The sequence below is a fragment of the Xyrauchen texanus genome, chromosome 25 (assembly GCF_025860055.1).
Source record: "Xyrauchen texanus isolate HMW12.3.18 chromosome 25, RBS_HiC_50CHRs, whole genome shotgun sequence".
Taxonomy (NCBI): domain Eukaryota; kingdom Metazoa; phylum Chordata; class Actinopteri; order Cypriniformes; family Catostomidae; genus Xyrauchen; species Xyrauchen texanus.
In genome coordinates, this window is record NC_068300.1 from 39,214,825 (window position 1) to 39,228,382 (window position 13,558).

At 39.5% G+C, this 13,558-nt stretch overlaps 1 protein-coding gene across 2 annotated transcripts in view; it reads right to left on the reverse strand.

Moving 5' to 3' along the window:
• Window positions 1–10,216, reverse strand: part of LOC127618720 (glutathione hydrolase 7-like) — a 30,233-nt gene extending 20,017 nt beyond the window's left edge. The window contains exons 1-8 of one of the 2 annotated variants that reach the window (XM_052091330.1): window positions 5,690–5,728; window positions 5,163–5,362; window positions 4,565–4,791; window positions 1,898–2,049; window positions 1,624–1,738; window positions 1,381–1,448; window positions 757–830; window positions 469–662 (exon numbers count right to left, since the gene is read on the reverse strand). In XM_052091330.1, coding sequence (XP_051947290.1) covers window positions 469–662; window positions 757–830; window positions 1,381–1,448; window positions 1,624–1,738; window positions 1,898–2,049; window positions 4,565–4,791; window positions 5,163–5,355 — 1,023 coding nt within the window. In that variant the 5' untranslated portion in view covers window positions 5,356–5,362; window positions 5,690–5,728. Of the gene's footprint in view, window positions 1–468; window positions 663–756; window positions 831–1,380; window positions 1,449–1,623; window positions 1,739–1,897; window positions 2,050–4,564; window positions 4,792–5,162; window positions 5,363–5,689; window positions 5,729–10,058 lie in introns of those variants that run through there. The other variant, XM_052091329.1, reaches the window with a different exon arrangement.
• Between the last annotated feature and the right edge of the window lie 3,342 nt (window positions 10,217–13,558).

Consider the following 13,558-nt stretch of genomic DNA (forward strand, 5'->3'; position numbering starts at 1 on the left):
ACTCAGATGCCTCATTCGACTGGTTTGGATATGTCAACCGTGGCGCCATCTTGGAACACTCAACAAGGAGAGTTGTTTGAATGCATTAACAGCTACAACATAGGCCAATATCTTGATTGTATCACATGACAGCATCACGACAACCAATACATCATCATTTTCAAATATCTCCATTTTGACTATCCACACTACAATGTGACGACTGCATATTCAAATGAATCCACTAAAAAAAAAAAAGCTATTTTTGCTATCAAAACCGCAGACTCAGAGTGGATGGAAGGCCAAAACATATAGAATTTTCTTTTCGAACAAAAACGTTTTTTTTTTTGTGGACGTGGCCCAAACTACATGGGATGGTAACGCTGCTTTATTTGCTAATTGTTCTTGCAATATTCCGATTTTGCACTTAAATAAAATTTGTAACTTGGATGGAGTTTGTATGAACTTGTTCTGTTAGGTCGGACATACCACTGATATAATTTCCTGAGTCAGATTCCCATTGTAGAACTCTGAGATCCCATTGGCTGCAATCCTGTCCAAAACAGCAGCTAAATCCAGGCGTCTACTGAAAAGCCCTGCTAGAGGAGCCTGACCGTTAGGCAGAAACAGTTTTCTGAATGCATCAGACACATTGTGGTCCTTCACTTTAGACAACGCATCCGCTGTGGAGAGACCAGGACATTTGAACATTTAAGCAGTGCTGGGTGAAATCATTGAATTAGCCAGATTTGAATCGGATGAATGTAGCATGCTCACCCAGCTCATGTGTAATATTAAATCCATTTCTTGCAACATCTGCAGCCATGGTGATGACATCTTTCCAATGCATTCTGCAGAGGAGAAAAGTGCTTAAGTCAGATGTTTTATCATGAGCCATTTATAATCTTACTATCAGGTTAAACGGTAATGTAGGTGAATAATGAGTGGACAAGGATGTTTCTATATTTTGGCGGGAAAATAAGACAAAAATAATTTTTGCATTGTTGTGCCTGGTTCCGTAAACTTGTTAAACACCACATTAACAAAAACGGTGGTTAGTCACTTTACATGTCAGTCTCTTCCTGTCCAAGTGGCCATTATTCAACAAATAAGCTGAAACGTGAACCAGACTTTATGCCAATAGTCAAACGTCTGTCTATGCTTGAATACATTTACATTTACATTTATGCATTTGGCAGATGCTTTTATCCAAAGCGACTTACAGTGCACTTATTACAGGGACAATCCCCCCAGAGCAACCTGGAGTTAAGTGCCTTACTCAAGGACACAATGGTGGTGCCTGTGGGGATCGAACCAGCAACCTTCTGATTAACATTTACGCGCTTTAGCCCACTACGCCACCACCACTCAACTCAAGTGGTCATTTTAACTCTACTGTACCTTCCATATAGCTGATGAGCTTGATGTAACCCACTAAGCATGCCTGGAACAGCCACCAACAGACCTGACTAACAGACACAAACAAATCACTATTAACATCAGTAACAACACTCAGATATAATATCTGTGGAAACACTTGCAATTATTTATTCGGTTTGGATTTTATAAACAGTCATAGGACTCAGTCATAGGACTCATTCTGACGTAAAAACAAGAGGAAAGCTGGTCAAAATAAACCGTTACCTTTTGATTAACATTTAACAACAAGTCCTGGTGAATGGCAGAGGGTGCGGTCTCACGAAAATCAATGACACGGCTCTCATTCTTACGGATGTCATGGACGAGCATCACGCCACCCCTGAGAAGCAATCAACAGTAACTTGTGATTAAACATCCATAAAATCAATTTTTTTCTGTCCATTAACACATGCTTTCTCACAAAACTGTAAGACGTAGCAACTTTCACAAAAACAAAGAATCTTTTGTAAGTTAATTAGTACAGAATAGGCATTTGTACCCGCCGATGCCTGATGTGTGGGGGTGGATGATGCCTAGACAGAGGGAGGCGGCTATGGCAGCATCAACGCTGGACCCTTGTTTGCCCAGAACATCAAAGCCAAGAGACGTGCAGCGCGCCACATCCGTCACCACTGCAGCCTGATTATACACCTGATGATGTAAGAACAGAATGCTGAAAAGAGACATTACAATGACAGGGTTGTGTTCCTTACATACACTGGCCTAAAAAAATATTCAGACAAAACATGTAAGGCTGTCGATTTATTGCGCCAATACAGGGAGATTAATTACAAACACATCAAAATATGTATTAATCTGCCCCCTGATTCTGTAATTCCGTAATAAAGAATTTTAACAGTTTTTTTTCTTTTACAATACATTGACAGTGTGCAGTTGTGATACACGTGACGTGAGAACCAATTACATTTGCTGCCAATTACGTAAAAGGTGGTGCAAAACAGGCACCATTTTTAAATTGAACACAAGCACAAATGAGATTTTAGAGTTACAGCAGAGGGCAATATTTTCAGTAAATAACATCTATGATCATTAACGAAATTTGGATCTGTTTATCACACAAACTATCATATGGCTTCAGAAGTCTTGGAATGGCAAGAAAAAGTATATGAACCCCTTGGAATTAGCTGGTTTTCTGCATGAATTGGTCATAAAATGTGATCTCAACTTCATTAAAGACACAAGTATAGACAAACACAATGTGCTTAAGCTAACAACACACAAACAATTATAATCTTTCATGTCTTTATTGAACACATCCTATTAAACATTAACAGTGTTGCGGAAAAAGTAAGTGAATCCCTAGGCTAAAGATGACCAAAAAAATCTAATTAGAATAAGGAGTTGACAAACCTGGCATCTGATTAATGAAACGAGATTGGAGGTGTGGGTTAGAGCTACTTCGACTTAGAAAAAGCACTCAGACATTTTGAGTTTGCTATTCACAAGAAGCATCTGCTGACGTTGATCATGCCTCGCAAAAAAGAGATTTCGAAGACCTAAGATCAAGAGTTCTTGCTTTGCATAAAGCTGGAAAGGATTACAAAGTTATCCCGAAGAGCTTCAATATCCATCTCTCCACAGTTAGATAAATTGTCTATAAATGGAGATGATTTAGTACTGTGGCTACTCTCCCTAGAAGTGGCCATCCAGCCAAGAATGCACACCGCAGAATGCTCAATAAGGTAAAAGAAAAAAAGAACCTTAGAGTGACGGCTAAAGACTTGAAGGAATCATTGACTGGTTAACATCTCTGTTTAGTTAAACATTAAACAGGCATGGTGTTAATGGCAGGACACCATGAAGGAAGCCACTGCACATTGCTGCATGTCTGAAGTTTGCCAAAGCTTTGACACTCCACAACGCTACTGGGAAAATGCTTTTGAGGACTGATGAAACTAAGGTTGAATTGTTTGGGAAGAACATGTATGGCATACCAACATGAAAAAAATCATCCCAACGGTGAAGTACAGTGGAGGAAGCATCATGATTTGGGGCTGCTTTGTGGCCTGGACCACTTGTAATCATCGAGTTTATCAAGATGTCCTACAGGATAATATCAGGGTGGCTGTACGCCAACTGAAGCTCAGTAGAAGTTGGGTGATGCAGCAGGATAATGACCCTAAATGTCAAAGTAAATCCACTACAGAATAGCTTAAAAAAAAAAAGAAAATTCACCTTTTGGAGTTGCCCAGTCAGGGCCCAGACCTTAACCCAATAGAGATGCTGTGGAATGACCTCAAGAGAGCATTCACACCAGACATCCAAAGAATATGGCTGAACTGAAGCAGTTCTGTAAGGATTAATGGTGCAAAATTCCTTCTGAACGTTGTTCAGGTCTAATCCGCAGCTACTGGACACACTTGGTTGAGGTTATTGCTGCCAAAGGAGGATCGACCAGTTATTAAATCCTAGGGGTCACTTACTTTTCCACAGCAACATGAATGTTTAATGGGATGGGTTCAATAAAGACATGAAAGATTATTATTGTTTGTGTGTTGTTAGCTTAAGCACATTGTGTTTGTCTATACTTGTGACTTTAATGAAAATGAGATCACATTTTATGACCAATTAATGTTGAAAACCAGCTAATTCCAAAGGGTTCACATACTTTTTCTTGCCACTGTATTGCACAAGTCATATGGACCACTTTTTTTGTCCATTTTGGAGCTTGGAAGTATAAACAACCATCTACTTTCACTGCGTGGAAAAAAGCAGCTTAAACATTCTGCTAAACATCTCATTTTGTGTTCCAAAAATAAAGAAAACAATATGGGGTCAGAGCAACATGAGTAAGTAAAACAATGACAGAATTACATTTTTGGGTGAAATGTCCCTTACATTTTTAGAGTTTTTGTATTTTCAGTTCATTTGCACCTCAAAATCACTGGAATAACACTTGGAATAATTCTCTGTCTTCCTACTACTCTTCTTACCACTTCCACTGAAAATAAAGTTTTAAGCCCCTAGAGGTCAAGCGTTAGTGGTTTTACAACAGGTAAGTTGACATAAGGATATTCTTTGGCACAAAGCGAAGAGTTATATTTCAAAATGAATGTGCAGTTTAAAATCATTTTAACATGGCTCATCCAATCAGAATTGTATTTATAAAAAAGCTTTTTCAACTGCATTCAGTATTTCACATCACCTGTGGGTCACCAAAGTAGATCTGCATAATGAGGGCCACAGTGACCCCTGTGGCAAAGGTTAGGCAGGCCGTGATAATGACGGTAAGGCCATCTCGCGTACATGCGCAGTCTTGAGCCAGAGGGTCTTTGGTGGTCTCTCTCAGCGGTGAGATATTATGACTCGCCAAATCGGAGGCTGAAGAGGGCAACCGCTGTAGTCGGGCAGACTTCAGGAACAGATCAGGGTCTATAAAGAGAGATAGGATAGTGTTTAGGGTACAACACATATTGGACAATTATGGGGCTTGATATTTTGCATTCATGTTATCAGTAGTATGTGTTTTCATTGGGAATCAAAGCATGACCTTGGCGGCATGCTATACCAGTTGAGCTAAACGAATGTTCATGCTCATTTACCATTGGCTCCTTCTTTAGTATCAATACTATTGATGTACCATAACATACTGGGAGTGCTTAAATATTCCTCTTTTTGAAGGTTGAGAATGCTACGAGCATATAGATCACTCCTTTCTGCAGTTCTCACAGGTAATGCAATCTCAAATGACACTCATGATTTAATCAGGTGTTGTTTCAACAGTATACATCACATTTATTTACCTGTGTCCTGCTCACTGAGGAAGTTATCATCATCTTTGCGTGATTTGAGGGTGTTGTCTGATGAGAGTGTATCATCTTCTGGTAATCTAGGGAAGCTGGTGATGCTCATATAGTCCACAGGCGAGTAAGCACTGCTTAAAGTTGCATCCTTCTCCACCACTGTCACACCTGTATCAGCCGCTGGAGTATACATGATTTACCTGAAATCACAATTCGACACACAAAATCAAATACATAACTACTCTGAAATCACAATTAAACAAATTAGACCCTTTTCCACTCCAGGAACTTAAGCCTGTTTTAAGTACTTTTACTCAGAACTACTACTTTTCATCGTTTTCACACATAAGGAATTAAAGTTAGCCGTTTAGAGAGACTTTTTAGCTCCTACTGCTGCAACCTGTCATTAGTTAAACACATAAGATGCATAAAGCAATGAGAGATTGAACAGTTGCTAGCCTGCTATTCAGAGGATTGCAGAGGTTTCTCTTAATAGTTCTTATCTAGAAAGTTCAAGTGAGAAATACCTGGACTGTATGTGGGAAAGGGGCTATTCAATGACTGATCTGAAATCACAATACAACACACAAAATTAAAAAAAAATATGACTGATCTGAAATCACAATTCAACATCATTGATCTGAAATCCCAATCTCAAAACATTCAATGACTGCTTTGTAATCACTATTCACGACAACTGATCTGAAATCACAATTCAACACACCACTGCATTACTGGTATAATATAACAATTCAACTCATGACTGATCTGAAATCACAATTCAAATCACATAAAGCAATGAGAGATTGAACAGTCGACAGCCGCCATCAGGAAACAAACTTGATCTGAAAACATCACTGATCTGAAATCCCAGTTCAACGCATCACTGATGTGAAATCCCAGTTCAACGCATCACTGATGTGAAATCCCAGTTCAACACATGAATGATGTGAAATCCCAGTTCAACACATGAATGATGTGAAATCCCAGTTCAACACATCACTGATGTGAAATCCCAGTTCAACACATCACTGATGTGAAATCCCAGTTCAACACATGAATGATGTGAAATCCCAGTTCAACACATGAATGATGTGAAATCCCAGTTCAACACATGAATGATGTGAAATCCCAGTTCAACGCATCACTGATGTGAAATCCCAGTTCAACGCATCACTGATGTGAAATCCCAGTTCAACGCATCACTGATGTGAAATCCCAGTTCAACGCATGAATGATGTGAAATCCCAGTTCAACGCATCACTGATGTGAAATCCCAGTTCAACGCATCATTGATGTGAAATCCCAGTTCAACACATCAATGATGTGAAATCCCAGTTCAATGCATCACTGATGTGAAATCCCAGTTCAACGCATCACTGATGTGAAATCCCAGTTCAACGCATCACTGATGTGAAATCCCAGTTCAACACATCACTGATGTGAAATCCCAGTTCAACACATCACTGATGTGAAATCCCAGTTCAACACATCACTGATGTGAAATCCCAGTTCAACGCATCACTGATGTGAAATCCCAGTTCAACGCATCACTGATGTGAAATCCCAGTTCAACGCATCACTGATGTGAAATCCCAGTTCAATGCATCACTGATGTGAAATCCCAGTTCAACACATCAATGATGTGAAATCCCAGTTCAACGCATCACTGATGTGAAATCCCAGTTCAACGCATCACTGATGTGAAATCCCAGTTCAACGCATCACTGATGTGAAATCCCAGTTCAACGCATCACTGATGTGAAATCACAGTTCAACACATGAATGATGTGAAATCCCAGTTCAACACATCACTGATGTGAAATCCCAGTTCAACGCATCACTGATGTGAAATCCCAGTTCAATGCATCACTGATGTGAAAATCCCAGTTCAACGCATCACTGATGTGAAATCACAGTTCAACACATGAATGATGTGAAATCCCAGTTCAACACATCACTGATGTGAAATCCCAGTTCAACGCATCACTGATGTGAAATCCCAGTTCAATGCATCACTGATGTGAAAATCCCAGTTCAACGCATCACTGATGTGAAATCACAGTTCAACACATGAATGATGTGAAATCCCAGTTCAACACATGAATGATGTGAAATCCCAGTTCAACACATCACTGATGTGAAATCCCAGTTCAACGCATCACTGATGTGAAATCCCAGTTCAACGCATCACTGATGTGAAAATCCCAGTTCAACGCATCACTGATGTGAAATCCCAGTTCAACGCATCACTGATGTGAAAATCCCAGTTCAACGCATCACTGATGTGAAAATCCCAGTTCAACACATGAATGATGTGAAATCCCAGTTCAACACATGAATGATGTGAAATCCCAGTTCAACACATCACTGATGTGAAATCCCAGTTCAACGCATCACTGATGTGAAAATCCCAGTTCAACGCATCACTGATGTGAAAATCCCAGTTCAACGCATCACTGATGTGAAATCCCAGTTCAACGCATCACTGATGTGAAATCCCAGTTCAACACATCACTGATGTGAAATCCCAGTTCAACGCATCACTGATGTGAAATCCCAGTTCAACGCATCACTGATCTGAAATCCCAGTTCAACGCATCACTGATGTGAAATCCCAGTTCAACACATGACTGATGTGAAATCCCAGTTCAACACATGAATGATGTGAAATCCCAGTTCAACACATCACTGATCTGAAATCCCAGTTCAACGCATCACTGATGTGAAATCCCAGTTCAACACATCACTGATGTGAAATCCCAGTTCAACACATGAATGATGTGAAATCCCAGTTCAACACATCACTGATCTGAAATCCCAGTTCAACGCATCACTGATGTGAAATCCCAGTTCAACGCATCACTGATGTGAAATCCCAGTTCAATGCATCACTGATGTGAAATCCCAGTTCAACGCATCACTGATGTGAAATCCCAGTTCAACACATCACTGATGTGAAATCCCAGTTCAACACATCAATGATGTGAAATCCCAGTTCAATGCATCACTGATGTGAAATCCCAGTTCAACACATCAATGATGTGAAATCCCAGTTCAACGCATCACTGATGTGAAATCCCAGTTCAACGCATCACTGATGTAACAAATGTGTTTCCACAAAGCTATGGTTACTATTTGAAATATAGCGTTGCCCATTACATTTGAGCGCCAAAGATGGCAAAGTAAGTTGACTCTTACTTAAAAGATTATTTCAAAGTATTTTTTTTTTTTCATTTCTTCTGTGCCTCCCTGCCTACCAAACAATATCGGCTTTGAAGAACGCACCGTCAATCTTGAAAAAGCTAACAGTAGGCTCATAAATGCATCCTTGACACTGCAAATTAGCTTGGAGAGTAATACAGGATATATAGAGAGCTATAAATGTGTAAAGAGCCGTTTTGATTAGGTCTATTTCATTTCATTTGATAAAAGAATATATATTAATCTCTGTGTCAGGAATTATCAAAGCATAAAATGAATAGCTAGGCTAAACCATGAAACCAGTTTTGGTTACAAAAATTTACTAATTGGTAATTTACAAAAATATCAAACCATTGTTTGGCCAACAGATATCATAATAAATAAATGTTATAAAATCTAAAACACAATCTGCACTGACCTGACATTTATGAAGAATGCTTATCCTGTGAACACAGGAGATGCATTACAGCGACCCTTGATTTAATGAATGTCAGTATGGTTTATAATATGAATAAGACTTTGTTTCATATAAATATGACTAGATTGTATATTAGACAACGTAATTCATAACAATTTAAGAGAGTTTTGGTTAAATATTTCAGACCAACATACAGTACAGAAACTACTGCCAGAGAAAACACATTTGAAATTGGACTTCTACAGCTTAGTTACTGAGATACAGCCCATGTGACAACTAGCCCCGGTCTCCCCATTTGTTAAGATAAAAATACAAAATCTCATATTTCTTATTAGACCTAATTGAATGATAATTCGGGGACATATGTCTGAAATCGCAATCCAAAACACCAATGCTAATGCATGGCTAATCTGAAATTAGGCCTACTTTTCAACACAAGAATGATCTGAAATCACACAATAAACAACAATTCATCGCACACTAATACTACATAATAAATCAGGCCTCCAGATCTTCTCTCTTCTCGTGCTTAAAAACACAACTAGCAATGGAGGCCCGATGGATGTTTGTTTATAGTCGACAGCGCCTCAGCCTTTTAGTGGACATCAGAAATACATTTCTTATGGGAAATATTAAAGTTAAGAGAGGGATGATGCGCGTGTGTTATGAATAACAAAATCTCCCTGGATGCGTCAATCACACTGTAGCATTACCTCTCACACGGATAGAAAACCTCCTAAAACAAAATAAATCACAGTCGAGTATGTTTATGTATCGGTGAGGTTTACATACTCGCATTACTTTTCAGACACATATTAGCAAAACGCTGCACGCTACGAGACGCGCGTAAACAGCACACTAAACGCGACGCGTCGATAAATCTCCATCCATCAGTAAATATTACCAGAGATTAGACCCGTGAAGTGTTTAAATCTATAGGTCACCTGATGAAGACATTCATTCATTTGACATTTACGGATATGGAGCGCAAAACCTGAAAGATCAGATGACGTCACCCGCGCAAGGTGCGTTGATGCGTCAAAAACATCTAAACAGCGCAACATACTAGAACATAACACGGCTCTGTTAAACAATATTTTAATATATCGTTTTGAAAACAATAGTTATGGCGAATACGGCAGCGTGACGCAACGCAATTCAGCAAGGACGCCCGTCGGACGCAAGTGTATAGACAGACAATTAAACATAAGCACAAACAGACGCGTGAACACCCCCTTATAATGTTTTTTTCCCAGCGTTTCCATCCTACTTACAGATGCAATGTGCTGTTCAGTGTGTCACATGTTAGTCCCGGTAAATTAATTACTTTAATAAATAAGTCAAAGATTGTGTGTTGACGCCTGCGTCACAGCTGTAAAGTGAACCGGATCTGGTCACACCGAGCTGCAGAACAGGTTCTTCAACCCCACAGGAAAATGAGGCGTGTGTGTGTGAGAGAGAGAGAGAGAGAGAGAGAGAGAGAGAGAGAGAGAGAGAGAGAGAGAGAGAGAGAGAGAGAGAGGGGTTTCTTGGAGACATGGACGATGCCGGTGTATTTATGTTTACAACAGTGACACCCATATTTTTATGGTGCAGCACTTTTTGGACATGGCATCATGGCAATACCAATGCTTTTCTGATATGTACCATGGCAAGCAATTAATTATCTATCTATCTATCTATCTATCCATAACCTACCCATCCATCCATCACCCATCTATCTATCTATCTATCTATCTATCTATCTATCTATCTATCTATCTATCTATCTATCTATCACCCATCCAGCCATACATCTATCACCCACCCATCCATCCATCCATCACCCACCCACCCACCCACCCATCCATCCATCTATCTATCTATCCATCCATCTATCTATCTATCATCCATCACCCATCCATCCATCCATCCATCTTCACCCATCCATCCATACATCTATCACCCACCCATCCATCCATCACCCACCCACCTATCTATCTATCTATCTATCTATCTCCCATCCATCCATACATCTATCACCCACCCATCCATCCATCCATCAATCTATCTATCATCACCCGTCCATCCATCCATCTATCTATCTATCTATCTATCTATCACCCACCCACCCATCACTTATCTATCTATCATCAACCGTCCATTCATCCATCTATCTATCATCCATCACCCATCCATCTATCTATCATCCATCACCCATCTATCTATCTATCTATCTATCATCACCCATCCATCCATCCATCTATCATCCATCACCCATCCATCCATCACCCACCCACCCACCCATCCATCCATCACCTATCTATCTATCTATCTATCTATCTATCTATCTATCTATCTATCACCCACCCACCCATCCATCTTCACCCATCCATCCATACATCTATCACCCACACACCCATCTATCCATCCATCCATCCATACATCTATCACCCACCCACCCAACCATCTATCACCCACCCACCCAACCATCTATCTATCTATCTTCACCCATCCATCCATCTATCATCCATCCATACATCTATCACCCACCCATCCATCTATCATCCATCACCCATCCATCCATCATCCATCCAGCCATACATCTATCACCCATCCATCACCCACCCACCCATCCATCTATCATCCATCCATCTATCAACCACCCACCCATCCATCTATCTATCACCCACCCACCATCTATCTATCTATCACCCACCCATCCATCTATCATCCATCACCCACCCATCCATCCATCCGTCCATTCATCACCCATCCATCCATCCATCTATCTATCACCCACCCACCCATCCATCTATCTTCACCCATCCATCCATACATCTATCACCCACCCACCCACCCATCTATCTATCCATCCATCCATCCATACATCTATCACCCACCCACCCAACCATCTATCTATCTTCACCCATCTATCCATCATCCATCCATACATCTATCACCCACCCATCCATCTATCATCCATCACCCATCCATCCATCTATCATCCATCACCCATCCATCTATCACCCACCCACCCATCCATCTATCATCCATCCATCCATCTATCAACCACCCACCATCTATCTATCACCCACCCATCCATCTATCTATCACAGAAACATACACAAAAAATTAGTCCAGAGTGCAGTTGCATCCTGAGTGTTTATTGTTATTGTCTGGTACCTGCATTTCTGATTGGATGCTGGAAACCCATCATAATATTTTGCATAGGTCTCTGATGTCATTTGGATGAAACAGTCCACATCATTATAACCATGCAGAATAGTGAAAGGCACAATCACCATATATATTATATACACCAATCATTTTTTAATACTCTATTTGTGGTTACTAAGGTGAATTAATAACAATATGAGGAAAAATACAAGCATTTTTCTTTTTGTTGTCTTTTATCTTTTCATGTTTTAAAATCAAACCCCACCCCACCCTCAAATCACAATAACTATACTTGCTGCAGCAGCCTCTCCTGAGGCCTAACAGACATCATTCTAATCCCACATATTAAATTAATCATACTCCAACATACACACACACACACACACACACACACACACACACACACACACACACACACACAGAGAGAGAGAGAAAAAGCACAGAGTATACAGTGCCTAGCTGTCATGCTGAACAACAGCAGTGAATCTCTTCAAAGAGATCATTGGTTTTATGCTCTTTATACAATATTGCCTTGTCCACTAGTAGATGTTAATACAGAAAAACATTAATAGAAGAAGACCTTTAAGTGGATGATGTTAAGGGCCCTTTTAAGGCTACAGGGCATTGGATTTCCCAAGATACACCACTGACATTCGTACTGCAATCTCTGTAAAATAAAGATGATGCACAAACAGTCCATTTAAAAAAGAAACAAAGAAATAAAAGCATATTTAGATTTACACTATAATAGTTTTTTTTTGTTGTTGTTAATAGATAGCTTTAGATAACCTACAACAATAATAGTTTTATAGATTTTGGCAGGTGATAGGAAAAACTACAATAAGAACTATTGAAATGATTAAACAATAACAGAAAAAAATCAAAGAAAAGTGCCTGTAAAATCAAATCCTTATCCTCATAATGCAAGCATGATCTAACAGACAGTGGTTCTGACAACATGGCAAATGTTGGTTCATATAGTAAAAAACCCAGTCGAAGGATGTGTACTCAAGTATTTGGAGCACCAAACTTAAACATATGGTAAAACGATACCATGACAACAGGAAGGTAATTTTTCAAAGCGAACATAACGCAAACACTGAACTGCAAAGAGTTTTGCAATTATATACATCTGAATGCAACTCATTGTTTACCTAATAAGGTAGCTTTTTTCCCCAACTCATGCATGTTGGCATCTCATTCACCATCGCAAACAAAAACAGCATACTGCTAAATACCATGACTCTCCATCAAACATAAGACAGTGCAAACTTCTCAAAGTCTCAAAAATGTACAAACAGTCATATTTATATACTTTAAGCACCATTGTAAGTCTATTCATGACTGAATACACATATAAGATAAATCACAATGTGGTGGACAAGTTTCCTGTAAATGTGCAGAGTATTTGCTGACTATTAAGGAAGAGCACATTTTAGGATGCAACATATGCGTTATTGTGAGTGTATGTGTGCTGGGTTCATCTCAAGCGAGGCATTTAACATTAAAATATAATATGTTAAGAAAAATAGTAGAGCACAATCTTATAATCGATGTTACATGGTATGATGAAATACAGATAACTGACTCTGAATAACTTTGAAAAACTTAGAAA